The sequence below is a fragment of the Physella acuta genome, unplaced genomic scaffold (assembly GCF_028476545.2).
Source record: "Physella acuta isolate Inbredline_101_S28 unplaced genomic scaffold, ASM2847654v3 ptg002651l, whole genome shotgun sequence".
NCBI lineage: Eukaryota > Metazoa > Mollusca > Gastropoda > Physidae > Physella > Physella acuta.
This window is the reverse complement of record NW_026734098.1, coordinates 20918-48383: the sequence shown is the minus strand read 5'-3', so window position 1 is coordinate 48383 and position 27466 is coordinate 20918. Positions and strand designations below refer to the sequence as shown.

The 27466-nt window shown below is 38.7% G+C and overlaps 1 protein-coding gene across 1 annotated transcript; it reads right to left on the bottom strand.

The window, feature by feature from the left end:
* On the bottom strand, window positions 1–27466 carry LOC131933856 (uncharacterized). Its single transcript, XM_059290385.1, has 3 exons — window positions 27249–27466; window positions 5407–5871; window positions 1–2564 (listed from the first exon to the last, which is right to left on the bottom strand). The coding sequence occupies exons 2-3, from the start codon at window positions 5760–5762 to the stop codon at window positions 665–667; spliced, it is 2256 nt and encodes a 751-aa protein (XP_059146368.1). The 5' UTR covers window positions 5763–5871; window positions 27249–27466; the 3' UTR covers window positions 1–664.

The following is a 27466-nucleotide window of genomic DNA, read 5'->3' as shown; positions in this document are numbered from 1 at the left end:
CATTTTACAATATTATAACTAGACAGTCAAGCTTAAAACAGGTAATTTCCGTTATGGAACTCACCTTGGGAGGACAGCATGGAGCCCAACACTAAAAGAACTTTTTTCAAAATAAAATGTGATTACGCTTGCAAACTGGAATTGAAGGAATTAGTACAAACTTTTGAGACGAAGGAGGCAAGTAAATTTTGATTTTGATGTCTACTTATAACGTGTATGCAATTGATAATAAACTTATATGTCACTTTTAATTAATTGTTTTCTTATACATATGTTTTAGTAATGATATTGTGTGAAAGGGGGCGTTTTAATAAGTTTTGCCTAGGGCGCTAAATAACCTGGCACCGGCACTGGCTGTAGATGAAAACATAAACCGCATATTTTTTTTTATATAAAAGTATTTCATTAGCAGAATCCATAGAATCAAATGGAGGCACTAGATCTAAACGTTGTATATTGCTGGTTTCATACATTTCTATAGGGATTTTAATGAGTTTTTGTTATTGTTTTCAAAAAATTAAGATTAAAAACGCAAAACGCTGATTAAGTTTATACTTTTTCTTGTATTTATTATAGACATGTGTATGTAATATCAAGCATTTCAATTTCAAACAAACGTGTATAAAATAGATGTAAAAATAAATAAAAACAAATACTGCACAACTTAACAACTAGTTTCTTTTAAAATCTGGACACAGTTCGACTCATCTAGTAAGTGTGTCGCTTCAAATTGTTTAAACCCCGGAACTATTTCCGGGGGGTCCGGATATATGGGAGCACCGGCCAGCGTGTTTCTCCTAGAGACAGTCTCCGGCGCGTGGTGCTTGTGGCAGGGATGCTGCATGTTCGTCCACAGCTTCAGGAGCTGGGATCGGAACTCGAGGTTCATGGAGCCGTAGACGAAGATGTTGATGACGTTGTTGGCGAAGTAGGAGCGTAAGAGGATGTTGTAGAAGATGAGCGAGACGTCGCCTAGGTGGTGCTCAAAGTCGATCTTCACTGAACGGAGAATAACAAGAATCAAATGAGGGAGATAACTCAATATAAACCCAAGGGTGATCACCGAAGCTATGACTGTCGTGCGAGTGGCCCGCAGTGCTTTTTTGACTCGTTTAGCTGTAAGTGACTGTGTTGATTTGCTGTGTTTTAGAACACGATGTGTGTTTGAACCCAAGTCTAATGGCAAGGAACCAAGTGTACTTACACTTCCGTTTAAACGCGTTCCGTTCGCGGTTATTTTTTCCTGGGATAAAATCGGCTGGAACACCGCTTCTTCGTCTGCATGTGGTTCTTTTAACTCTGCGTCAGAATCTAGTTCGTCGCCACTTTTGTTGACAAAAGACACGCGATTGGGTTTCATGCCGTCGACCGGACGCGCGTCCTGTTTCTTCAGACCCGCGCAGTCTTCTAAAGTCTCGGAACTCTTGCGTGAGTACTTCTCGCGGCCGTTATCCCCGTGCATGACGTCACAGTCTCCTGACTCACTATTAATTCTGGAAAATTCCGAGTTTTTAGTACCAGGCAACGGATCGTTGGTTCCGTTTTTAAAGCTGCTTCTGTGTTTTGTATCGTTGCGACTCGCCGAAATTCCCGTTTGCTTTACAGGAATGGACTCAGGTTTGATAACAAAGTCGGACGTGTTTTGTTGGTTGTTGGTTAAGGTTAGGTTTAACTGTACCCCTTCTGGAATGACTATCAGTTCCTTATCCCCTCCGTTCGTGTCCCTCTTCTCGTGGTTTTTAACACTTCTCCTCAGCGAAGACCTCATCGTTTCGCAACCCTTACCGTCCGGATGATCATGAAATCCGTTACTCACGCCGTTAGAAATCGCGTGGGCGTCTAAACCTTCATCGCTCATATCAGCGGAGTTCCGCTTCACCGGAGTTTCATTTCCGATAACCCATTTCGATCTGGGTTGATTGGAATCATTGTCTTCATCAGGTTTACTAGGGCATGACGGTCGTTTCTCAGCACGCCCGCGTGAGCAGGCTGAATCTTGGCTTTTGGATCTGTATCTTCTATACTTCGCTCTCTTCAAAAACCCTCTTTTATAATTGGACGAGTTGGAACTTCGTTTCGAGCTGGGTTTAAAATTATCCGGAAGATTGTCTGTGGAAGAATCGTAGTTGGTGGAGGAATTATAAGCGCTGTCTTCCATAAGCACCGTCCCCATGACTGCGTGTGTCTTCATGTACTTCCGGTGTCTTCTAGTCTCCATCCATATACGGATGTACAATGAAGTTAAAATAATTGCCAGGATAACAAACAAGGAAGCGAGCACCGACTCGTACACAAGTGGGTACGACTTGCCAATGAAATAATCGTCAACAGAACAATCCCGACCGTTAACTCCCTCAACCCCGGAAGGAAATGTTCGATGCCCGTAGATATACAGCGCTGGGACGGAGAAGACGAGAGATACGACGAGGATGATGATAATGGACGTCTTGGCCCAGGAGACTTGGATTTGTTGATGGAGGGGCTTGCAGACCTTCCTGTACCTGTCCACTGCGATGACCATGAGCACCAAGATGGAGGCGAATGACGGAAGCGTCGTCAGAAACCTGGAGGGGAAACAAAGTCAAATGGATGAGAAACTGACGCGAGAGTATGCTAAAGATATGTATTTATGCACACGCTGGTCGCGCTTGCTCTCATCTCACGGGAAATTATTGACTGGAACGTCCTGGTCATTAATTAGAGTCTTAATTAAGTGGTCCACGTGTGCATGTTTCCATAATAATCAAGGGCCCTCATTTTGTTTGATATTCACCGTATTAAGAACGAGAAAATAAAACAAGGAAGTATGGTTTTTTTTGGAATTGTTTGTAACAGTTTTTGCCATTCCTGAGCAAATTTTATATATATATATATATATATATATATATATATATATATATATATATATATATATATATATATATATATATATATATATATATATATATATATATATATAAAGAGAGAGACAGAAACTGGATTTCTATTCCAGTCTATAAATAGACTTTTGCGCATTATAAACGAGCAGTGTTAACTTGCCATGTCAATATTTGTTCCCGCGAACATCATGTAAATCGCGACAGAAGTCGACTGCATATTAGGAATCTGCAAAAATTCCATCCAGCGTGAAGTTCGTACAATGTTTTGCCTGCACACCAAAGTCGATGCGCAACTTGAAAGAGTTAAAGTAAATTAATGGATGCCCCCCCCCTAACGTTATTTTTCAAGGGTCCTAATTTAGTTACATATATTGCAGCTAGCTTTATTGCGGTTTCTACTCTAAAAAAATACCTGAACTTAAACTTAAATGGTATCAGAACAACCTTTGATTAATGCAAAAAAATTAAGATAACATCCCTTAAAATTCATCGTATGCATTTTTATAGCGACTTAAAAAAAACTTAAACATCAACTATAGCAGTACAATTATCAATAAATAATAAATAAAGCCCTAAACCAACGTATAGAGTTGATTCTAAATTTAAAACAATCCATAAACTCTACTTCAGACAATCAGACTATCTACGTATAAAGTACTCCAGCTAACCTGACACCAAACGGCATCTTTAAAAACCCAACTCTACGGCCCAGTACACTCAAGTCCAACTGTACCAAGAACAGAGCTATAATTTATGCTGACCAGTCTAGACCAAAGGACGGCAACTCACGACTGTATCTAGGAAAGTATCTGCATGATGAGTAGTGTGAAATTAGGAGTGGCGGATCACAAGTGGACCTGTCCATATGTTCGGATATAAGGTCACCATATGGTTGAAAGGTTATTCATAAATTGTCTAACATAAAAATTATAAGGTCACCATATTGTGGAAAAGTTATTCATAAATTGACTAATATTTTAAAAAAAAAACACTAGGCATTGTATGCAGTTTCTTCCAGGCATCTCTTCGCCCCCCCCCCCCCCGTGAACGAAATGGAATTTATATAGAGAATATGTACACTTAACAATGTCCCCCCCCCCCGAAGAAAGCCAACGGCGCCCCCCCCCCCCCCCTGAAAATTTCAAGTGCCCCCCCCCGAGAAAAAAGCTTGGAAGAAACACTGATTGTGTGCGAATACATTTCAACGGAAGGCATATTTTAAAAACCTTTAATGAAAATATTCGTAGAATTATTTAGTTATTCCTAAATTGACTAACATAAAAATTATAAGGTTACCATATTGTTGAAAGGTTATTCATAAATTGACTAAAAAAAAATAAACTCTAGACATTGTGTGTGAGTACATTTCAACTGAAGGCATATTTTAAAAACGTTCACTGAAAATATTCGTATAATTATTTCCTGCGAAATAAAAATGGTATAACTGATATTGAGAGTTTTGATATTCCTTTATCTTATACACAGTAGCTACACTGAACTAGATGTTAGATCTATAATTGTAGAACTGAACTAGATTTTATCTCTATAATTGTAGAACTACATTGAGCTAGATGTTACATCTATAATTGTAGAACTACACTGAACTAGATGTTACAATGTTAAATCTATAAATAGTTTTATTAAAACGTTGTATACATCAAGCTAAGATGTTGTTTTTTTTTTATCTCAGCGGACCACCTCAGGCTATGGATACATGTGCCGATTACCACCTTACGGGTAATCCATAAATGACGTCACAATCCCCAGGGGGGGGGGGGGGGGGGTTGCTTGTACTTTTGTAATGATGTTTGAAAGATTGAAAGAAAGTGGGACGTGGAATTATTTTCGAATATTTTTAAAGACAAAGATGAACGATGTTTTTTAGAATTAAGTTGATACAGTGAAGACGGTTGCTAGACATCTAACACTATTTTACGTGTGTGTGCGTGTGTGTGTGTGTGTGGAGGTGGGGGGGGGTAATAATGGCATATTAATGGATTGTATGGTCTTCACTATAAGCAGCTGCCTTTACTTTCCTTAACGTGAGTCAGGTACCCATCATAGCTGAGTGTACTCGTCCTAAAAAAAAAATTGAGCCCCGGGTCTGAACTTAAGAATTTCGGGTTAGCAGTCGTGCACGCTATCACTCGACCACACCGTCCCATAACGATAGGGTGTTTGATGGTAAACTTATGCTTTAAAAGTAAGACGTAACATGAATGGTAACCCCCCCCCCCTAGAGGCGTAGCGATCCTTCCCGGCGCCCGGGGACAAGCTTCTTTCGATTTGCACCCTCCCCCCCCCCCTCAAACTTTTGATTTGCACCCCCCCCCCCCCCCTCAAACTTTTAATATGCACACCCCCCCCTGAAACTTTCGATTACTTTTTCCAACCCATTCTGGCACCCCCTAAGGTCGGCGCGGGGACATATGTCCCGTCCCCACCCCTGCCTTCCCCCCCCCTACGCCTCTGTCCATCCCCCTCACTCTCTGTATCTTACGCTGACATGTAATGTTGTACGACTCACCTCATAGCCTTACAAGCCCACGGCGACGAGTCGTACAGGTAGTAGTGCCTCATGTCCCAGATCTCTGACGGGATCCCCACGCACGTGCTCAGCAGGTCAAACACCCCCAGGCACAGCAGCAGAAAGTTCTGGGTCGACCGCCGCAGCTTCTTCAGGAAGATGTAGCACACGAAGACGTTCCCGACCACGCCCACCACCATCAGGGCGATGAAGACGGCGATGGCGGGCGCCAGGCGGCGGAACATGATGTCGTTGAGCTCCACCAGGATGGTGACGTTGAGGGGCGGCTGGGTGCTCGAGTTGAGCGAGAGGGCGTCGGTGGCCGTGTCGTAGAGCGACATGCCGGCTAGTCTCATCGCGGCCGTGAGCCGGTTAAATGACCGGCATTACTAGGGTGAATCGAAGGAAAGGTCTCGAATTTCATAACACGAAACTCCATGTTAATTTTTCCATCTTGGTTAGGACCTGAAAAGAATTTAAAACAAATTAAAATTCTAACTAGACAAATAACTTGTATAGTAATGCTCCCTTTTTGAACTTGATAATTCATTGAGCAAGTGAAGTAGAGTTCACTCAATTCCCTATATGTTTTACAAGAATCTAAAAGACGCATAACGTATATCATTTTTCAAGCAACATCACGAATTCGGTGCCTTGATCGTAAGAAAAATGTCCCACAATACATAAACAAAGAGTATCTATGATATAACATACACAGCATTAATAAGTACCCAGCTAACAAACCAGGTTATTCATCTCTAACGAGTGCTTAACCCATTAACATAACGAGTCCACTCGGCTTTGATGGATACCGGACAAATAACAAAGTTCACCTAGTTTTAATGGGTGCCTAAGCCTTATAACGGAGTCAACCCAGCTCTAATGGGTACCTAAGCTTTATAATTGATTCATCAGTCTCTAATGAGTATCTAAGTATCTAACGGATAAACGAGTCCACTCATTTTAACGAGCACTTAACGCATTTACTGAGTTCATCCAGCACTAACGAGTACCTTGTCTATATTGGAAAAAAGTACTGATGGAACAAGACTGTTCGATGGTCGACAACACAGCAACAGATCAACTCTACTTCATCTGTCACGATGGACCGTTACAACACATCAACGTTTTATTTATTTTTTAAAAATATAATTCAATGTTTACTTTTAATTTTATTCAGCTTCACTTAATCAGATAAACAAACAGTGCCACAAAGTAATAAGCTTGCAATAGGTTTATAGAAGTTTATGTTTCCAAAGGTGAACAAGGTTGCCTAACGTAATATATTATTTGTGTTTAACAAAGTTAATTAGAGAAAGATTTTGATGTTAAACAAAAACTTTTTTTTAAAAGTATTATGGGAAATAAACATAGGTCACTTGAAAAGAATTTCAAAGATATATCCAAACTGAATTCACAAAATAATTTTGATTTTTTTTATATAGAAAAACAAGTTTAAAAACACCCAAGAAATGTGGATCCAGAAATACACAGAAACTCTATTTCACATTGTACACAAAATAAATCCAAAACCTTTATAGTTCTACATAAAATTTACAATACTTCACCAATTCTATACTTCACCGCATACAGAATATTAAAACGCTGAATCAAACATCAATTTTAATTATGCTCACGCAAGTACAAAACATTTGTATTTAAAATCTTCTTAAAAGAAACAGAAACTTCAGAAAAATACGAAACTCACTGATCTAAATTTAGCATATCCGATGTATGACTTTGATTTCACATTCAGGGATGTAGAATATCTGGGACAAAGCTTTTACTATTTCACATTTCACATTTTCATAAAGACGGAAGTCGATATTCATTAACTCATACACTTTCCGTTTAGCGAGAATGATTTTCAAAACCAATGCTATGACTTGAAGAAAGATAGTGTTAATCAATATAACACAAACGTCATGATTGAGAAAAATCAAATTTAGTCGATATGTTGTCCTATAATCATTTCGAGTTAAGTCAAAACCTGTTACAAAAAATAATATAATTGTAAAGTAAAATTTACGTTAAGTCAATATTTTTTTTTAAACATCAAAGGTCTACGGCTAAAAGTTCAGTAAAACATATAATCTAGGCTCAGTTTATCTTTTTAAGCCAACGAAGATATCAGTGTGTAGAAAAAAGATATTGTAATGCAGGCTAGTCAATAAACTACAGCGAGGTATAAGAAGTAATATGTGTGTTTGACACAGTAAAGTGTGTACATCTTGTGGTGAGTTTTAGTGTAAATCTTGTGGTGAGTTGGTGTGTAAATTTTGTAGTGAGTCGGTGTGTAAATCTTGTGGTGAGTTGGTCTGTAAATCTTGTAGTGAGTTTGTGTGTTAATCTTGTGGTGAGTTGGTGTGTAAATCTTGTGGTGGGTTAGTGAGTAAATCTTGTGGTCGGTGTGTAAATCTTGTGGTGAGTAGGTGTGTAAATCTTGTGGTGAGTCGGTGTGTAAATCTTGTGGTAAGTAGGTGTGTAAATTTTGTAGTGAGTCTGTGAGTAAATCTTGTGGTGAGTTGGTGTGTAAATCTTGTGGTGGGTTAGTGAGTAAATCTTGTGGTGAGTTTTAGTGTAAATCTTGTGGTGAGTTGGTGTGTAAATTTTGTAGTGAGTCGGTGTGTAAATCTTGTGGTGAGTTGGTCTGTAAATCTTGTAGTGAGTTTGTGTGTTAATCTTGTGGTGAGTTGGTGTGTAAATCTTGTGGTGGGTTAGTGAGTAAATCTTGTGGTCGGTGTGTAAATCTTGTGGTGAGTTGGTGTGTAAATCTTGTGGTGAGTTGGTGTGTAAATCTTGTTGTGGGTTAGTGAGTAAATCTTGTGGTCGGTGTGTAAATCTTGTGGTGAGTAGGTGTGTAAATCTTGTGGTGAGTTGGTGTGTAAATCTTGTGGTCGATGTGTAAATCTTGTGGTGAGTTGGTGTGTAAATCTTGTGGTGAGTTGGTGTGTAAAGCTTGTGGTGAGTCGGTGTGTAAATCTTGTGGTGAGTCGGTGTGTAAATCTTGTGGTGAGTCGGTGCGTAAATCTCTAGTAACTTGGTGTGTAAATATTGTGGTGAGATGGTGTGTAAATCTCTAGTGAACCTGTGTGTAAAGCTAAGGTGCGAGTGGTGTAAAGAGAAATACAGCGATAGCATTCAAAGAGGTTCCTAAAATGGTCTGGACGCGACAGCTTTTATACCAGATGATCCCCACATCACGTGACTTGTAAACCCGTGCAGTTTAATTCCCGAAACATGACAGGGGCTTTTTAATAAAAATATGAATTTTTTTTTTAATTGATGAAATCTTGAAAGCAGCTTAAATATGTCGACCGCCATGGATAGAAAAATTAAAACAAAAATCTAGGATATAAAAACTATACAGAGACAAAATACAAAACAATTTAAAAAAAAACAGAACGTTTAAGAAAAATCAAACTACAAACTAACACAAAAACAGAACGATTTGATGAAAATTGGATCGAATGTCTGGAAGAAACCAAAACAAAAATACAATCCACCACTTCATAGGTCACATGTCAAAGGTCACGATGTGAATGTCCTGAGGTTTAATCCCAAATTCGTCTTGGACCGGTCATGATGTGGAACTGACACGAACGTCTGAATTCCTGTCGTCTGGTCAGCGAGCACTTTGTAAAATAATTTTTACTTGATCGAGTGAGTTCTTCAGTGAGTGTTACTTAATCTCTAAACCACAATGGTGTTTCTGACTTAGTTCTCTCACGTGATGGCTGATCAAAAAACGGAAAATGCGGTTAATAAGATTATATTTAAAAAATACAAATTTAGTCGCGAAAAGGGGTCGGCGTGGTCGAGTCGGTAAAGCACATGGTGGCTAAACCGAAAAGTCTCGAGTTCGGGCAGATGAGGCTCGTTAGCTGGGGACAGCCACTCTCCAAAGAAGAGGCAACTCCAAAATCAAACAACTGCTGCCTTGTAGTTTGTTCTTGGTTGGACAAAATGTAAGCAAATCCAAAAAGAAAAGCAGGCTGAAATCGGAGTCAATGGCCTCAATGGCGCATAACCAGTTGACACGTATCCTTAAATGTGATGGAGGCGTGGTCGAGTCGGCAAAAATTAAGAACGAAGAGGAAGAAGAAGAGTCGCGTAAAACTTTTATATCGTAGTTTTTGTTCTGTTTTACACTAGCTGCTCGATTATTTATTTCAAGAAATACAAAAAAAGAGAAATAGATCTATCTATTTTAAACGCAGGGTGGATGGGAAATGCCCAAAGAGGCCACAAAATGAGCCCCCAATCCCAGCTTAAAATTTTTATTGTGCATTTTTCTGAATTTTACGCCTTGTTGTGAAGGATGGTAAAATACAAACAGCTTTAAAACATTAAAACACTAATAAGCAAGAGGATTAATACACCCGCGCTCAATGGGGCCCACTAAGATATTTTACCTGGGGGGGGGGGGGGGCACCGGGATTTGCCCCTGTATACCGGCGGGCCAGTCCACCCCTGTTTAAGCGTATGTTTATTTTCTTAACGTTTTTTTTAAAACTCGGGCAACCACTTGTGTGAGCACTTTTTTTTTTTTTTGAGAAGGACAAGGTTTATTTTAAGCATCCATAGGGTTGGGATTCTTTTTTCAATTTATCTTAGGTTGGGGTGTTTATAAACATAATATAATATAATTGACATTATTCATTGTGTCAGAGCTAGCACTAGTCAAATATCCATTTTGATTTTTTGTAACTTTCCTCATCCAGTAAATCTATAGTTTTGTAAAATTGTATAAACTGCAAAAATAATCTAAAAAGACAAAAACAAAAATAGTTAACTTGCAAGAAACAGCGGACGCTTATATTTATTTATTATAAATAGAAAATATCTAAATAAAGGAACGGAAGTAACTTTTTTTTCTTCATGTTTCTTTCGAGAGAGGATCGATAACTCCGTCTAGAAAAGGTCAATTCTATGGGCATTATTCCCCCTGTCTGAAACTTAAACTGTCCCAGTTTTTTCCCACGTTTTCTTTAACTTGCTTTCTCTGTGTGTTTATTTGTTTGTCTTTCCAATCAAATCTTGCGATCGAAATTTCTGGCACTTCCCAGTTAGCTAGCGCGCTGAAATTTTCAGGGAAGCTTTCTTTTGGATGACCATTGAATATTCAATTGTTATTATTACTAAATTGATCAATGGAAACATTTTATTGAGCATTTTAGACCGCTATATAATCTATATATATAATTCTCCTCTGCTAGCCATTAGAAAAAAAACCAGCGACGCGTACCTCGCGCGCAGTGAAGCGAACGATCACATGTCGCCACAGGCTTAGGGGCAGAGAATTTAGCTTGAACCGAGTTTAAACTTACAGGAGGTAGGCCAGTTTGGGGGAGACGATATGGTCGAGTGGTTGGGCACACGATTGCTATCCCACTCGACACGGGTTCAAATCTATGTGTTCTAGTCAGTAACGTATTCACACAACGTGTTTTTTACGAGTTGTCTTTTTACGAGTTGTCTTTTTACGAGTTGTCTTTTTACGAGTTGTCTTCGTTTACCCAAAAAAAAAGTGAAAAGATAAAATCGATAGCAAGATTTACATGCAAACAAACAGACAAACACTAAAAAGTAGAAAATAATAATCATTAAAAAAGTTTTAAAAAACCCACGTTTTCTGATTGAACTAAAAAGTAGAAAATAAATACTATACATCACAATAATGCAAGCGATCACTCTACTATAAGCTATCAAAAACGTGGGTAGCCGAAGTAAAAGTTATATTACTATTGATTAGATAATACTATTGACTTTTATTAGGGAGCTTGTAGAGAGTCAACAGTATTAGAAACTGTAAGAAAATCACGGCGCCCCACGTTTTTGATAGCTTATAGTAGAGTGATCGCTTGCATTATTGTGATGTATAGTATTTATTTTCTACTTTTTAGTTCAATCAGAAAACGTGGGTTTTTTAAAACTTTTTTAATGATTATTATTATTCCATTGATCAAGCATTCCCTCGCCCTGTTTATTTATTGGAAGGACGTTCAACTTCTTGCGTGACTACTCCTATCACGTGACCACTACACAGCGTCTGTTAGTTTTTTTTTAAATCAAAAATCCTAGACCATCCTGAACCTTTGCCTATTATGTTCAAACAATATTTTTTTTTTTTTAAATAAAATAAACCTTTCCAGACCCACAAAAAAATAAATAAAAAGAAAATGAAAAATTGAATTTCTTGAAGCCACAAGAGTACAAAAATATTTACACAACTATAAATAACATGTATTTATAAAATTTATAAATACAATTTATAGTCGTAATTTTTTTATTCTCTCTGAAAAAAATTAGGCCTGTCCAAATTTAATTTATTGAAATATTTTAAATAATATGATATTTCGTTTCGTTTTATTTTTTAAAACATTTTTTAAGTAAGAAAAGCAATGCAAGTATATTGTTCATTGATATTCCATGGAATGTGGGGGGGGGGGGGGGGGGGGAGTTTGGGCAATTTAAGCTTTGGGGGGGGGTGCACTTTAATTTTTGGCGAGTGGGCGGGGGATAGAGGGCACCGACACTGGTTAGAGTAAATATATTATATTTAAGTTATGTATAATTTTTATTTCGTCCTGGGTGGGGGTGGGGGGGGGGGGCGAGTGAATAAGTTAAGGCAACTCCCCCCCCCCTCCCTTTCCAAAGAGAGTCCTGTTGTTGTAATGAATACAGCCACTCGTAAAACCTTTGTACGTAACTAGTGCCATGTTAGTAGCTGTACCAGATAAAGGAGGGGGGGGGGGGGCAGTGGCAGGAGAACGAGCGGGCCATCAGGGGCAATTAACTCAGATATGGCGTGCCGCACGAGTAGTCCCCATCACTCACGACCTAGTTACTAAACGTTGACAACAGCCTCGTTCTGAACAACGGCCGTAGCCTCGTTTACAAAGACTGACAAGAACCTAATTTACAAGTACTGACAACAGCCTCGCTCTGAACTACGGCTGTAGCTTTGTTTACAAAGACTGACAACAACCTAATTTACAAGTACTGACAACAGCCTCGCTCTGAACAACGGCCGTAGCCTCGTTTACAAAGACTGACAAGAACCTAATTTACAAGTACTGACAACAGCCTCGCTCTGAACTACGGCCGTAGCCTCGTTTACAAAGACTAACAACAGCCTAATTTACAAGTACTGACAACAGACTCGTTCTGAACTACGGCTGTAGCTTTGTTTACAAAGACTAACAACAGCCTAATTTACAAGCACTAACAACAGCCTCGCTCTGAATTACGGCTGTATCCTTGTTTACTTTAAAGCACTGACTAAAGCCTCGTTTTCGAAAAGCCTTTAGCTTTAACTTTAAACCTGGGTTATTATAAAGATATTTCTCTACGCATTCTAATGCGGACTTAGTACATTATAAACACTGAAACAGATTAGGTGATGTTGTAGGGATCGAAATCGATCGAAATAGTAAAAATGGGGCTTAAAAACAACACGAGAAAATATATTTTAACTTCGATTTTTGTCACATCGACTAAAAACAAAAGGGTAATAATAATCATTAAAAAAGTTTTTAAAAACCCACGTTTTCTGATTGAACTAAAAAGTAGAAAATAAATGCTATAGGCCCTACATCACAATAATGCAAGCGATCACTCTACTATAAGCGATCAAAAACGTGGGGCGCCGAAGTAAAAGTTATATTACTATTGATTAGATAATACTATTGACTTTTATTAGGGAGCTTGTAGAGAGTCAACAGTATTAGAAACTGTAAGAAAATCACGGCGCCCCACGTTTTTGCTCGCTTATAGTAGAGTGATCGCTTGCATTATTGTGATGTAGGGCCTATAGCATTTATTTTCTACTTTTTAGTTCAATCAGAAAACGTGGGTTTTTAAAAACTTTTTTAATGATTATTATTTTCTACTTTTTAGTCTTTGTCTGTTTGTTTGCATTAAAATCTTGCTATCGATTTTATCTTTTCACTTTTTTTGGGTAAACGAAGACAACTCGTAAAAAGACAACTCGTAAAAAGACAACTCGTAAAAAGACAACTCGTAAAAAACACGTTGTTTGAATACGTTACTGACTAGAACACATAGATTTGAACCCGTGTCGAGTGGGATAGCAATCGTGTGCCCAACCACTCGACCACATCGTCTCCCCCAAACTGGCCTACCTCCTGTAAGTTTAAACTCGGTTCAAGCTAAATTCTCTGCCCCTAAGCCTGTGGCGACATGTGATCGTTCGCTTCACTGCGCGCGAGGTACGCGTCGCTGGTTTTTTTTTGTAATGGCTAGCAGAGGAGAATTATATATATAGATTATATAGCGGTCTAAAATGCTCAATAAAATGTTTCCATTGATCAATTTAGTAATAATAACAATTGAATATTCAATGGTCATCCAAAAGAAAGCTTCCCTGAAAATTTCAGCGCGCTAGCTAACTGGGAAGTGCCAGAAATTTCGATCGCAAGATTGGATTGGAAAGACAAACAAATAAATAAATAAACACACAGAGAAAGCAAGTTAAAGAAAACGTGGTAAAAAATATGAGAACGTTTTTTAACGCTCTTGATACACTGTTTTTACTTTTGTTTTCAATGTTGACGAAGACTCATTTTCAAAAACCACTTGTTTTGTTTTTGTTTTTCATTGGCCTTTTTGTAATATCACGCCTGTTTACAAAAAATAACTGTTCATTAGTAAAAATTGAACAGATCGTAATTAACTTTTTCTATTGTTTGTATAACGAGGTTCTGTGACCCTGATTAATGAGTAAAACCGTTTCTGTCCCCACCCACCAAATAAATGGGACTTTCCATTTAGCAAACTTTTCCGCTCATTTCGAGTTCTTCCACATTTTCTAATTAACGTAAAATGTGTTAAGGTTCTGGAAATTTTCGTAGAATAAAAACATTTTTTTTTCTTTAATTCTTTTTTTTTTTTTTTTTTTTTTTTTTTTGCGAGTGGCCTAGACTAGATTTAGAAAGAACGCAATCTCTAACAAGATTTTCCCACAGTGTTTAATGAACGTCGTGACCAGCGGAGATGAAAGAAAGCGCATCTAATCTCTGATCCCACGCCACTGATAAGCCAAGTTCGAAACGTCGCGCACTGAGGTAGAGATATCGCTCCCTAAAGAGTTTCTCTGCCTCCATTAGTCTGTCGTGATTCAAGTATTTTGTGGCAAAAACAAAACTAAAAAAATAAAAAATAAAACGCAAGAAAACGAAACAAAGACGGAAAAAAAATCCGTCTAACAGTGGCATTGTTTTGGAACGAGCCTAAATCTGATTGGCTGGCGGTCTTGAGAAAACTAGGTCGCACGTGTCGTGGAGCGGCGACTACAAAGTACAGACCGGCAGCCATTAGGCGAAACGAAATAAAATGGGAAAAATTAGCTCAGGCCGCATGAAAGCTAGAGTGAGATTGGAGGAATTTTCAGCCGCTTCCTGAATCCACTCCAGCCTGTTTAGTTCTACTTACTCCTAACCTCTACCCTAACCCATTTAACATGTGCTTTCGAGTCCAGTCTAGACAATAGTAATTCCTTTTAAACAATTTACTTCAAGGGACACAATGCTTACAATCCTTTCTTTCCTTGACGCGTGATCTAAAGCGACTAATATATAGTAATAAAACATATACGTTTATGTGACAACGTTGAAGTCTCCAAGTATTATATTACTTAAAAACTAATACTACGGGTATTATTTTTAAAGATAAATATTCATCAACACACCAACTAAATTGCGTTTGTATCATTATTATCTTTATCATCTGTATATTCAAAAGCAAAGTTTCTTCCAGGCATACACTCCGCCCCCCCCCCCCCCGGAACGTAATGGAATGTAGTTTATATAAAACATACTTTACCAGTGTCCGCCCCCCCCCCGGAACGTAATCGAATGTAGTGTATATAAAACATACTTTACCAGTGTCCGCTGCCACCCCCCCTCCCGAAAATTGTTGTTCCCCCCCCCCCTCCCCCAAAAAAAATATCAATTGCCCCCGGCCCGGAGAAAAAAGTCTCAAGAAACACTGTTCAAAAGTATAAGTTTGAATGTGTATAGGTATGGTATAAGCATATTACGTAAGATTGCTTAGCCTCATACGCATAGCCTCTACGTGTTTGTTAACATACGCCCAGATGAAGATATTCCGTGTAGTTATTTTTATTTACCAACAAATAGACATAGCATTGGTATAAGATACAATATACCAATGTGTCCTGTTTAAAGTTGAAAGGATAAAAAAATATTAAAGGCGATAAAGGAAACAAATCAGCTACTAAGCAAGAGAAGAAGTTCATGATTTCATTCACTGTCGCCATGGTGATTTTCTTTTTCTACAACGGTTGGATGGTGACCTACAGGAGAACGTGGACTAACTGGTACTCTTAGGTACCTTGTGGGCTTGTTGGGGACTGGTAATGGTATTTTGGAGTGACGTGTTCGTTAAGTCTTGTCTGAGTTGGTTGAACGTTTCTTAAGTCATGACTGAATTGGTTGAAAATAGATAGTTCGTGAAGTCATGTCTGCGTCGGTTGTGTCGTGGTTTAAGTCATGTATCTATTAAGTCAAATCTGTGTTGGTTGTGTCCTGTTTAAAGTCATGTTTTTATTAAGTCATATCTGCGTTGGTTGTGTCGTGGTTAAAGTCATGTATCTATTAAGTCATGTCTGTGTTGGTTGTGTCGTGGTTTAAGTCATGTATCTATTAAGTCATGTCTGCGTTGGTTGTGTCGTGGTTTAAGTCATGTATCTATTAAGTCATGCCTGCGTTGGTTGTGTTGTGGTTTAAGTCATGTATCTATTAAGTCAAATCTGCGTTGGTTGTGTCGTGGTTAAAGTCATGTATCTATTAAGTCATGTCTGCGTTGGTTGTGTCGTGGTTAAAGTCATGTATCTATTAAGTCATGTCTGCGTTGGTTGTATCGTGGTTAAAGTCATGTATCTATTAAGTAATGTTTGCGTTGGTTGTGTCGTGGTTAAAGTCATGTATCTATTAAGTCAAATCTGTGTTGGTTGTGGCCTGGCTTAGCCTTGTCAACATGTACAGGTTTCGTCTGAGTCTTGGTCTAAAAATGACGTCATGCTATTTTAACATTTTTTTTTACCACATCCCTCAGTCGTCAAAAATGCCAGGACCCTTCTAAAATGACGTCATAAAGTTTCTACTCTCCTTAATCTCTCTCGACCCCTCTCCCTCCTCACACACATATACACCCTCCACGCATATTCAGAGACAACCATAAATTCTATAAATGGACATGTTTTAGAAAAAAAATTGTATTTTAAAAAAGTACAAAATATACATTATGTCACACTTCTAACCCAACACTTACCCAATTTTTCTTCTAATCTTAGTGAAAAAATGGCAGAGCCCCTTCTTTAAGTATAGGCCTAGCGATGTTTTATAGTAAGTATGGAAAATGTTTATTAGCGACAAATGCTTTACTGCCGAGTACTTATAACTAAATATTATAACCAAAATATTATTAAATATGATTTGTTTGTTTTTCCTTAGTACTTCCCAATTCTATTGAACTTTGTGTATTATTAATGTTTTTTTAAATATTAAAAGTGCTCATCTCTTTGTGTTGATTCTTTTCCCCTATGAATGGTACGGGGCACGCTAATACACACAAAACGAAACTGCACGTATTCCGATCCTAGTTGGGGCTTCAGAGAAGGGAATAATAACTCGGACTGTGGAGAGATAATGTATTCTTTGAACTTGCACCGTCCTGGAATTATGTACGGCTTGGGGGATGTAACGATGGACAAAGTACGCCGTCCCTAATCTAGGGCAGAGTTAATCCGTTTTAATCCGGTTTAATGCGCCAGATACAAATGGGAGATTTGAAAGATTTTTTTTTTTAGAAAGTAATGTTTTTTAGATTTAGAAGTAAAATATAAGGAAATTTAAAGTGCATATTAAGTAGAGATATGTTAATCTGACGTGTGAGTGTTTGAGTGGGAAGGTGTGTGTGTGTGTGTGTGTTGATGTAGATTAGGTTGGTGTAGGTAGGTTGTGGTGTAGGTAGGTTGTGGTGGAGGTAGGTTGTGGTGTAGGTAGTTTGTGGTGTAGGTAGGTTGTGGTGTAGGTAGGTTGTGGTGTAGGCAGGTTGTGGTGTAGGTAGGTTGTAGTGTAGGTAGGTTGTGGTGTAGGTAGGTTGTAGTGTAGGTAGGTTGTGTGGTGTAGGTAGGTTGTGGTGTAGGTAGGTTATAGTGTAGGTAGGCTGTGGTGTAGGTAGGTTGTGGTGTTGGTTGTTTGTGGTGTTGCTAGGTTGTGGTGTAGGAAGGTGGTGGTGTAGGTAGGTTGTAGTGTAGGTAGGTTGTGTGGTGTAGGTAGGTTGTGGTGTAGGTAGGTTGTGGTGCAGGAAGGTGGTGGTGTAGGTAGGTTGTAGTGTAGGTAGGTTGTGGTGTAGGTAGGTTGTAGTGTAGGTAGGTTGTGGTGTAGGTAGGTTGTGGTGTAGGTAGATTATGGTGCCGGCAGATGGTTGTGTAGACAGGTGTAATCTGATGGTGATGTAGGCGTGTGTTGATGTAAGCAGGAAATAACATAAATAGTGAAGTAGACATGTATTAATGACGACAATGGGCGATATAAGCATATAATTAAGTGGGTGATCTATATACAAGGCGACAAGTAAATATAACATCACCATCAGACATTACTAACCCAAACCATCTTCACCCCTTACATATCCCAAACCACTATAATAAATCTCAATCACACCCCATGATGCCCACGACATCTTAAAACATCATGTCATTTCCACAAGATGACATCTCCGTTCCATGACATTTCTCCATTCCGAAAACAAACGCTCGTGACTCACTCACACCAAACTGTGATTAAAAATCTATTTTTTTAATCCTTCGTATCACGCACCGTGCGCACACACATCCGATTATTGCTAATCCTAATCCCCGGATATCCCTCACTCAACCCTTTTTCATCAAATCTTTATATTTAGATCTTCAAATTTATTTGTTTCTTCCAAGCATTTCTCTGAAGTTCTTGTTAATTATTTAATGTCTTTAAGATATACACGTTCACAATAAGAGATTTTAAGGTGGTTTTTTTTAAGTATGTAGAATCTAGTTCTACAAGTAAAACATAAGTGAAGTTTCCGTTTCGAACCTTATGCTCCAAGTGGCAAGAAAGCAGTTTAAGCAGTGTATGGCATACGAAGGGGTAGTGTGGTAAGCAATAAAAAAAATGTCCAACCGCCTTTACTTTCCCTAACGTAAGTTAAGTACTTGTCAGAGCTGGGTGGACTCAGGGGTGTTATACTGACTTGAAACCCGGATTCGAACTCGAGAATTGCGGGTTAGCTCTACCTCTAGGCCACCCCATGCCATAATTATACACGCTATTCTCTATTCATGTTTCGGAACGATTGATATTCGAATACAGATAAAAGAGTTATTCGATACCACTTATTGGGTTAATGAATTCCATTGTCTCGATTTGCATGTGTCACGTAACGTGACCTACGAGGCCACGCTCGTGTGACAAATGTTTCACCGCACATCATGATGTAGTCGTAATGTGGTTTCTAGTCTCTGTGGGCGTAGATGTAAGTTTGTCTAAGTGGGGGAGGGGGGGGTGGGGGCGTGTGGGAAACAATTTTCCTAGATTCTTGATTCATGATATTTTCCACTGACGACACCCACTTGAAAATATTGTTTGATGCCCAATAAACGAATACCCTCAACTACAACAAAAAAATATTTAAAAAATAAATAAATACGGCGCTGTTGTAGCTTCATGGTGAAGTGTTTTGATGATGTGGAATGTTTTCATACGAAATCTTTGAAAATCATTATCACAGCAATTATTAATATAATTTATTTATTTTGCTTTAACTAATAATCTAGTTGCATCATAAAATCACGGCTAAGCAGTGATGTTATGAATGTGAATTCGCTAATGTTTAATCTGGGAAAATCCTGGATTTACAAGTGGAAGACGTCACGGGAAATTAACGAGCCAGCCATCATGGCGGTGCGTCAACGCGATGCGCATCAAAACTTGTGTTTTCACTTTCAAGTGGAGAGCACTCAGGTCCGTCTTGACCTCGGCCGTGTTTACATCTTGCGGTTCTAACTTGGATGGGTCGCACTGTGTACATCGTGGTAAACATTTCTAAAGTTTCTTCCAGGCATTTCTTGGGAGGGGGGGGGGAGAACTAAGCGAAGAACATCTACCGCCGCCCCAGGAAAAGAAATATAATTTATATAGGAAATATATACTTTTAGCAGTAACCGTCACCCCCACCCCTCGGAAAATTTAGTCCGCCTCCCCCCATGAAAATTCTATGTACCCCCACCCCCCCCCCCCCCAGGAAAAAAGACTGAAAAAAAACCACTACTGATTTGTCATACACAGTACAATGTATACACGCTTGTAGTGTATGTTCATATTGGTATATGATTAGTATTACGACCAGGCATGAAACTAATCAAATTATCCCATTATGTGAACCCTATAGGCCTATATATATATATATATATATATATATATAGGCATATATATATATATATATATATATATATATATATATATATATATATATATATATATATATATATATATATATATACACGTTCTTGTGTATGTAAGTGTACCCTATATACAGAGCATTTATTATCTACTTCTTCGAGATAGGAAAAGAAAAACGATAATTAAAAAATCAATACGCTTTTAAGTGGAAAACCTAATTTTATCTTCCCCAATAAACCGAAACCTTAGATTTATGGGAATATTTCCTTCACTAATCCCCCCCAAAAAACAGCATGGGTTTACGACAATCCTAGATCAATACCCAAAAAGGAAATTACTAGTGTCACAAAGAGAACAGGTTCTGCGTGGATTTGATCGTTGCTGTGCAACCATTATATCAAGATATCCGCGAAGCTTCAGAAACTAATATTTTTCTGCCACTTATCACACGGCGTACGATGTAATGACTTCAAGAAGACTATTTCCGGGAAGACCGATAACTCGTTATCGCCAAGGACTTGGCCGTAAAGAAAAAAGCCTGGTAATCGTAACGTTTTATCCCAGGGGCTTGAGTAGTGTGCGAGTAGCTGCCCCTGAAGGTTTATGCCTCTTTTATCGCCCCTTTCTAAAAGTTTACCGGCGGTAACGAAAACATCTTGGCCGCTTAGACTGGCTGTCTGTGTTAAGTTGTGGACGCCCGCGGGATTGGGGGAGGGGGGGGGGGGGAGAGGGGGTCAATTAGTTCTTTACGAAAACAAGACTTTGTTGGAAAATTATCTGACAATTTATGCTAGTAGAAACTTCATTGCCCAACCACATGATCAAGACTAGTGATGTGTGAGATTTATTTAATTATTTATAATAATCTTATCTAATTATGAAAGCTTTTAAGTTCTAATTATGAAAGCTTTTAAATTCTAATTATGAAAGCTTTTTAAAATTCTAATTATGAAAGCTTTTAAATTCTAATTATTAAAGCATTTAAATTCTAATTATGAAAGCTTTTAAATTCTAATTATGAAAGCTTTTAAATTCTAATTATGAAAACTTTTAAATTCTAATTCAGTTACGCTATTCCTAGTAAAGCCAAACACCCCTCACCATTGATGCCTATATTTCGGGGCGCCTAGAAACATTGTACCAACACTAGTAATGAATCAGATTTTAAAAACGTGCGAACTAGCGTGTAGCGATAAGCTCAAGTGGGGCTTATTTTGACTTCTCATTCAAGGTTAAAGTTCAGGAAAATCCTTATGTTTCGTTACTGTATCTAAAAACACATGACAAACCAAACTTTGGTCTTATTGAAGTGAATGGTGTAGAGCATCTTGTAAAACGTATATTTAATCTGTAATTTAATCGTCGTCGTGTAAGAAGTGCGTAAGCTTATCTGTGCAGATTGTGTAGGTTTAATTGAGCACTGCATCTTTAGATGTTGAATCAAAACAACTTAGTTGTAAGCTACACAATATAATCTGTTAACAGAGTAGCGTTATTGTACTTCGAAACTTCTGAAAAACTTTTAAACAATTGTATTTTCAAAAACTTTTTAAAAAAATGTAAATACTTATTCTCGTTAATAATTCTAACGTATAATTCTAAAATATTCATTCCGACTTCGTACTTAAACTGCTTGTAACTCCAAATATAAATTAAACGTTCGTAAATATTTTTAAATATTTGTAAATTAACTTGAAATATTAACTCAAGTTGATTTTTTAGCTTCTTGTATCTTCAGATATAAACAAGAAACTCAGTTTAACAAATATTAGTCTGATTACTTAGTTTATAACTTAACATTCAGAATATCATATAACGTCTAACTTTGAATAATGACATGAGTATATGTCTCAACAATCCGATGACACAAAAAAAAATTATAGTGGACATGACTGGCCTAGATGATGACGCCTATACCAAAAGGGTTAAAGCACTCTCAACAATTGGATCCCATTAGGGTTAAAGCAATCAACCATCCTCTAAACAGTCATCCTCTAATCATAACAGGGAGGTGCGTTACAAGCAGTTACGATTCAATTGTCTGCTCCGTGGCCTATTAATTATCCGACGGGGAAAAAACTAAAAGCAAGTAGGGTCAGGTGAGGGGGGGGGAGGTGAAAGAGTAGGAGGGGGGAAATCTGCAACCGATCTCATTTTATTCCCATACTCCATTTTCTGTGTCCGCCAACCCAGTTACGGACCATGCGAAATCCGGCCTGACAGGGGGGGGGGGGGGGGGGGGGCGCAAGAGCTATGACGTCATATAATTACGCCGGGAAAAGTCGGCGTCCGGGAAACGATCGATGGAGTTTGGTGTGAGAGGGCCATTCATTTCTCCAGGAACCGAGTGGTCGCAGTCAGCGTCGGGGAAATGAAAGCCAGCATTACCCCTGTGTACCCCGGGGAAATGAAAGCCAGGTTTACCCTTGTGTACCCCACGGGCAGGTGGCGATCATCTGTTTCTGTGACCTTGACATATAAAGCGAGAGTGTGGTCAAATTGTATGCCCAATTACCAGTCATTTCCCTAACTTGAGTCAGTTACCCATAAGGGACAATTACTCTCCATTAAGGTAGTTTTTTTTTTTTTTTACTGAAGGTAAAAACTAAATATTTTTATTCTGATTGTTTCACAAAACAACAAATAAAACGTATTTTTCAATTCTTTAATTCTTTTTTATTTCGTCGCCCAAGTAAAAAAGCCGTCGCCCAAGTAAAAATTCCACCGCCCAAGTAAAAATTCCATCGACCAAGTAAAAATTCCATCGCCCAAGTAAAAAAGTCATCGCCCAAGTAAAAATTCCATCGCCCAAGTAAAAAAAGCCATCGACCAAGTAAAAAAGCGATCGCCCAATCGCCCAAGTAAAAAAGCCATCGCCCAAGTAAAAATTCCATCACCCAAGTAAAAATTCCATCGCCCAAGTAAAAAAGCCATCGCCCAAGTAAAAATTCCATCACCCAAGTAAAAATTCCATCGCCCAAGTTAAAAAGCCATCGCCCAAGTAAAAAGCCATCGCCCAAACCTTCTCCCATCTCATTGATTTAAGCAGCTGGGTATTACATCCGGGTAATGATCTAATACCACGCGCCCTACAACCTTGAGCAGAGAGAAGAGAAAAAACCTCACTCAGATGGAATTATCAAATTTAAAACCCTGCCGACCTGAACAATAACGAACATGTACTTTAACACGAAAACAAAACTCATTAGTGAAAATAGTTGCCTAATTGCATTCGTAAGTTAACGTAGTTTACTTAGCTTTATAAAAAGTTTGAAACATCCAATCAGAAAGATCGAGACAAAAGCAACTTTTCTAACCATTTCTTTAATTGGTTGTTAGGAACAACGATGGCTACAACGTCTAACGACACAATAATATAGACATAGATGTTGAAGCTCTGATGGTTGTATACAGAATACAGACAGGACTCAAGGGACGGAATGGCTTTAATTGTTTCTTTTTACTAGCCGGTATCAATGTTTGGGCCAAGGCTAAGTTCAATGTTGAAGATATGGTCAAGATAATAGTAAGGGTTGCGATTAGAGAGAAAATACATCAGGCGGAGTTGGTAACTTTTAGTGAGCAGCCATTTTGCTTTTTTTTTCTGTTATACCAACAAATGATAGCGATGATTTAAATAAACTAAGCCAGATACGAACAAGCTTAAATGCTGATTTAAATAAACGTGTATCATAGCTTTTCGAATAGGATGCATTTGCGGATGGGGGAGGTTGGTCGATATAATTTCGATAGTGCAAATCCTACAGCGGTGCGGAGGATGGGTTTGCGAATTCTCTATAATTTCAGTGATACAAATCCTAACGGGAGGCGGGGGTTAGGGGCGGGGTTTCGATATAATTTCTAAATTCACGGACAGAAATCCTACCGGGTTGCGGAAGATGGGGTGTGGGGTGGGGATTCTCCATAATTCCAGCGACACAAATCCTACCCGGGTGTGTTTGACATTCATTCTGCCGGGAGATGAAAGTGCTGCCAACAGCATCTGCTCTCTGCGTGCAGACGACCGATGCACGTTACATCTGCTCGGCACACAGCCGGTGCAACTTGTGGAGTGAGCACAATAAACACGGGTACCAACTCACACACAACAAACACGGGTATCCACTCACACACAACAAACACGGGTACCAACTCACCCACAACAAACACGGGTACCAACTCACACACAACAAACACGGGTATCCACTCACACACAACAAACACGGGTATCCACTCACACACAACAAACTCGGGTACCAACTCAGCTACACACACAACAAACTCGGGTACCAACTCAGCCACACACACAACAAACACGGGTATCCACTCACACACAACAAACTCGGGTACCAACTCAGCTACACACACAACAAACACGGGTACCAACTCACACACAAAAAACACGGGTATCCACTCACACACAACAGACATGGGTACCCACTCACACACAACAGACATGGGTACCAACTCACACACAACAAACACGGGTATCCACTCACACACAACAGACATGGGTACCCACTCACACACAACAGACATGGGTACCCACTCACACACAACAAACTCGGGTACCCACTCACACACAACAGACATGGGTACCCACTCACACACAACAAACTCGGGTACCCACTCACACACAACAAACACGGGTACCAACTCACACACAACAAACACGGGTATCCACTCACACACAACAAACACGGGTACCAACACAACTACACACAACAAACACGGGTACCCACACACAACAGACATGGGTACCCACTCACACACAACAGACATGGGTACCCACTCACACACAACAGACATGGGTACCCACTCACACACAACAGACATGGGTACCCACTCACACACAACAAACACGGGTACCCACTCACACACAACAAACACGGGTACTAACTCAGCTACACAGAGGCCTAGACGCACATTTGAGAGGTCATATCATACACATAAAAAAAGTAAAAGTTCCCTTTCAAACATGAATGTGGTTAGCACTATGCCCAGCCGCCTTTACTTTTCCTAACGTGAGTTAGGTACCCACCAGAGCTGGATGGACTCAGGGACATTTTACAGACGAACCCGGATTCGAACTCCAACCTTTTGGGTTCGCAGTAGCACGAATAGTATGAGTTATACTTATAGAGACTTCCTTAACTTGGTCTAGTGTACCTGCTACTATGTCCACATACTCTACCCCACCCTCACTTGATCTAGTCTACCAGCCACTAAATCCAGGTACTCTATTACACCCTGACTTTATTATTCTCTTAAAGTGCAGGCTTACGTCATTAATATGTCTCGTGAACTCTCAAATGACCCGGCCCACCATCCCCAACCGCCATAACTGACCTAACTTGACCTGTATTTTAACAATCTGCTTTTGAGATTATTAATTTCATTTAGAGTTTTAGAGTGCAAGTTTTGTAAAAAAAAAAAAAAAAAAAAGCAAGATGGATTAATGTTACATGCCATCTTTATTCACCCCCCACCCCCAAAATAATTAAAAAATATATATAATCCCATTGATACCCCCCCCTCCAAAACATTTTTTAAAACAACATAATCTCATTGATAACCCCCCCCCCCCCCCTCCATCATGCTCTCTTTAACTAATCAACAAAGTGCACCTGAATTAATTCTGTCTTGTCACGTGATGTTTAAATAGAGGCCTTAGATGCACAACTGTGTGGTCATGCTTTGATAATTTCAATTATGTGTAATTTGAATTACGTGTAATGATTCATTTTGTAATCGTAAACTTTGCAAACAACACATCAGGCACAATCAGTGCCCACTTCTTTAAATCTTTCGAGGGTATAAACATGCGACCCTACCTCGCACAAAACAACTGCGTTTAATAACTTTGATTTAACAACTGTGATTTTGTTTCAGCAATATATTTATTTTCAACATGTACAAAAGAAAAGGAAGCACATCATTCCTTTTAGAAATTACTTTAAAACAAACGCTACTCCTATATGTGTAACTAATCTTCCCCTTAGATATGAGTGTGTAATTCTTAAATTGATACTATGATATGATGCAAGAATGTATTTTCCTGAACAGTTTCACAATATGACACAATAACTGTTTCCTGTTAAAGCTTGTAGCATGCCGCTTAATTCTAACATCCCCTCTCCGCCCACCATTACTCGCGTCACTTGTTGAATGGTCATTCAACATAAGTGGACAAGTAGTAAACGACTAAGTCCGGGCCAGATACAGATAGATTATAGTATAGTTACAGCAAAAACATTGTAATATTTTAACACGATTAGACGCCAGCGGCTTAGAGATGGGGGGGGGGAGGCGACCGAGCTGTGGACAGTGGGGGCGGAGGGCCATAGGTGGGAAAAATATTGATACAATTTAACTTATACCATTTAATTTCCTCAATGGCTTTCCCTAGGTAGGCCTATTTCAATATGGACAGTTTGCACCAAATATGACTATTGATTAATATACTATGGAAATCAAAATCGGCGGACGATACTTTATAAAAATTCGTTGATTAGAAATAGCCTTGTGATGCATGTTCATTATTAATTTGATGGAGTTTCGATTTCAATATCTGGATAACAACATAGTTTCTTTCAGGCATATCCTCGCACCCGTATCTCCCCACCCCTCCCCCACACACACACAAGTAGAAAGTTCCAGCCCCCCCCCCCCCCCCCCACGGAGAAACAAGTCTGAAAGAAACACTGGTCAATAATCATCATTGGCTACTCCTATCTATGAGGCTATTTACGAAGCTTCTATACTTATTAGCCTTCGGTTTTCACCTATTTCCATAACACGAATGTGGGTACGGCCAATCGATAAAAACACTCATTTCTTGGGAGATGTCTAGGAATACATTATGTCCATTTTAAAGTAGAATCCTTTACTTAACTAACGAAAACAAAACTAGGATTTTAACTATGAGTCATACTTAAAGTTATGTACCGTTGTTTTAAATCCGCTTCGCTGACCACAAACCTAACCTATTCTTATTGCAGCTAATGAGCTATCATCCTAATTATATTATTATAAGCATAACTTTCAAGTTTTAACTAAGCATACCCAATACTAATACCCATCTATTATTCTCGAACTTATCTGTAAAATAAAACCTAAAATTGTTTTGTTTTTCTTATGTTTTGAAAAGATATTGAACTAGATTTTTAGATGAAGAAATTAAATCAAATATGTTAGTAATGTAGATCTATGCATTCAAGACCTAAGTGAAATTAATTATAATATTAATTTAGTAGGTCTATAAAATAATACTAGGTCTGTAAATTATAGTATAATTATAATAATTTATTAATATAGGCCTAATTAAATTAATAAACGGATTGCAGAGTCTCCTACCTGAACTACACAGCCTTTAATGGCCTTTATCCTAACTATCCAATACACAATCTCGTTTGTTCTGCTGTAATCCACGGTCTAAAAAACACATAGCCACTGCTTCACAGTTGTGACACAAACTTTGGTTTCACAAAAGTCTCACTCGGAAGTCGGTTATTGTTGTGGTGGTGTCCGTGTCAGTACACACACCTTCCCGCCGTGTGTTGTCGTCTGGTCTT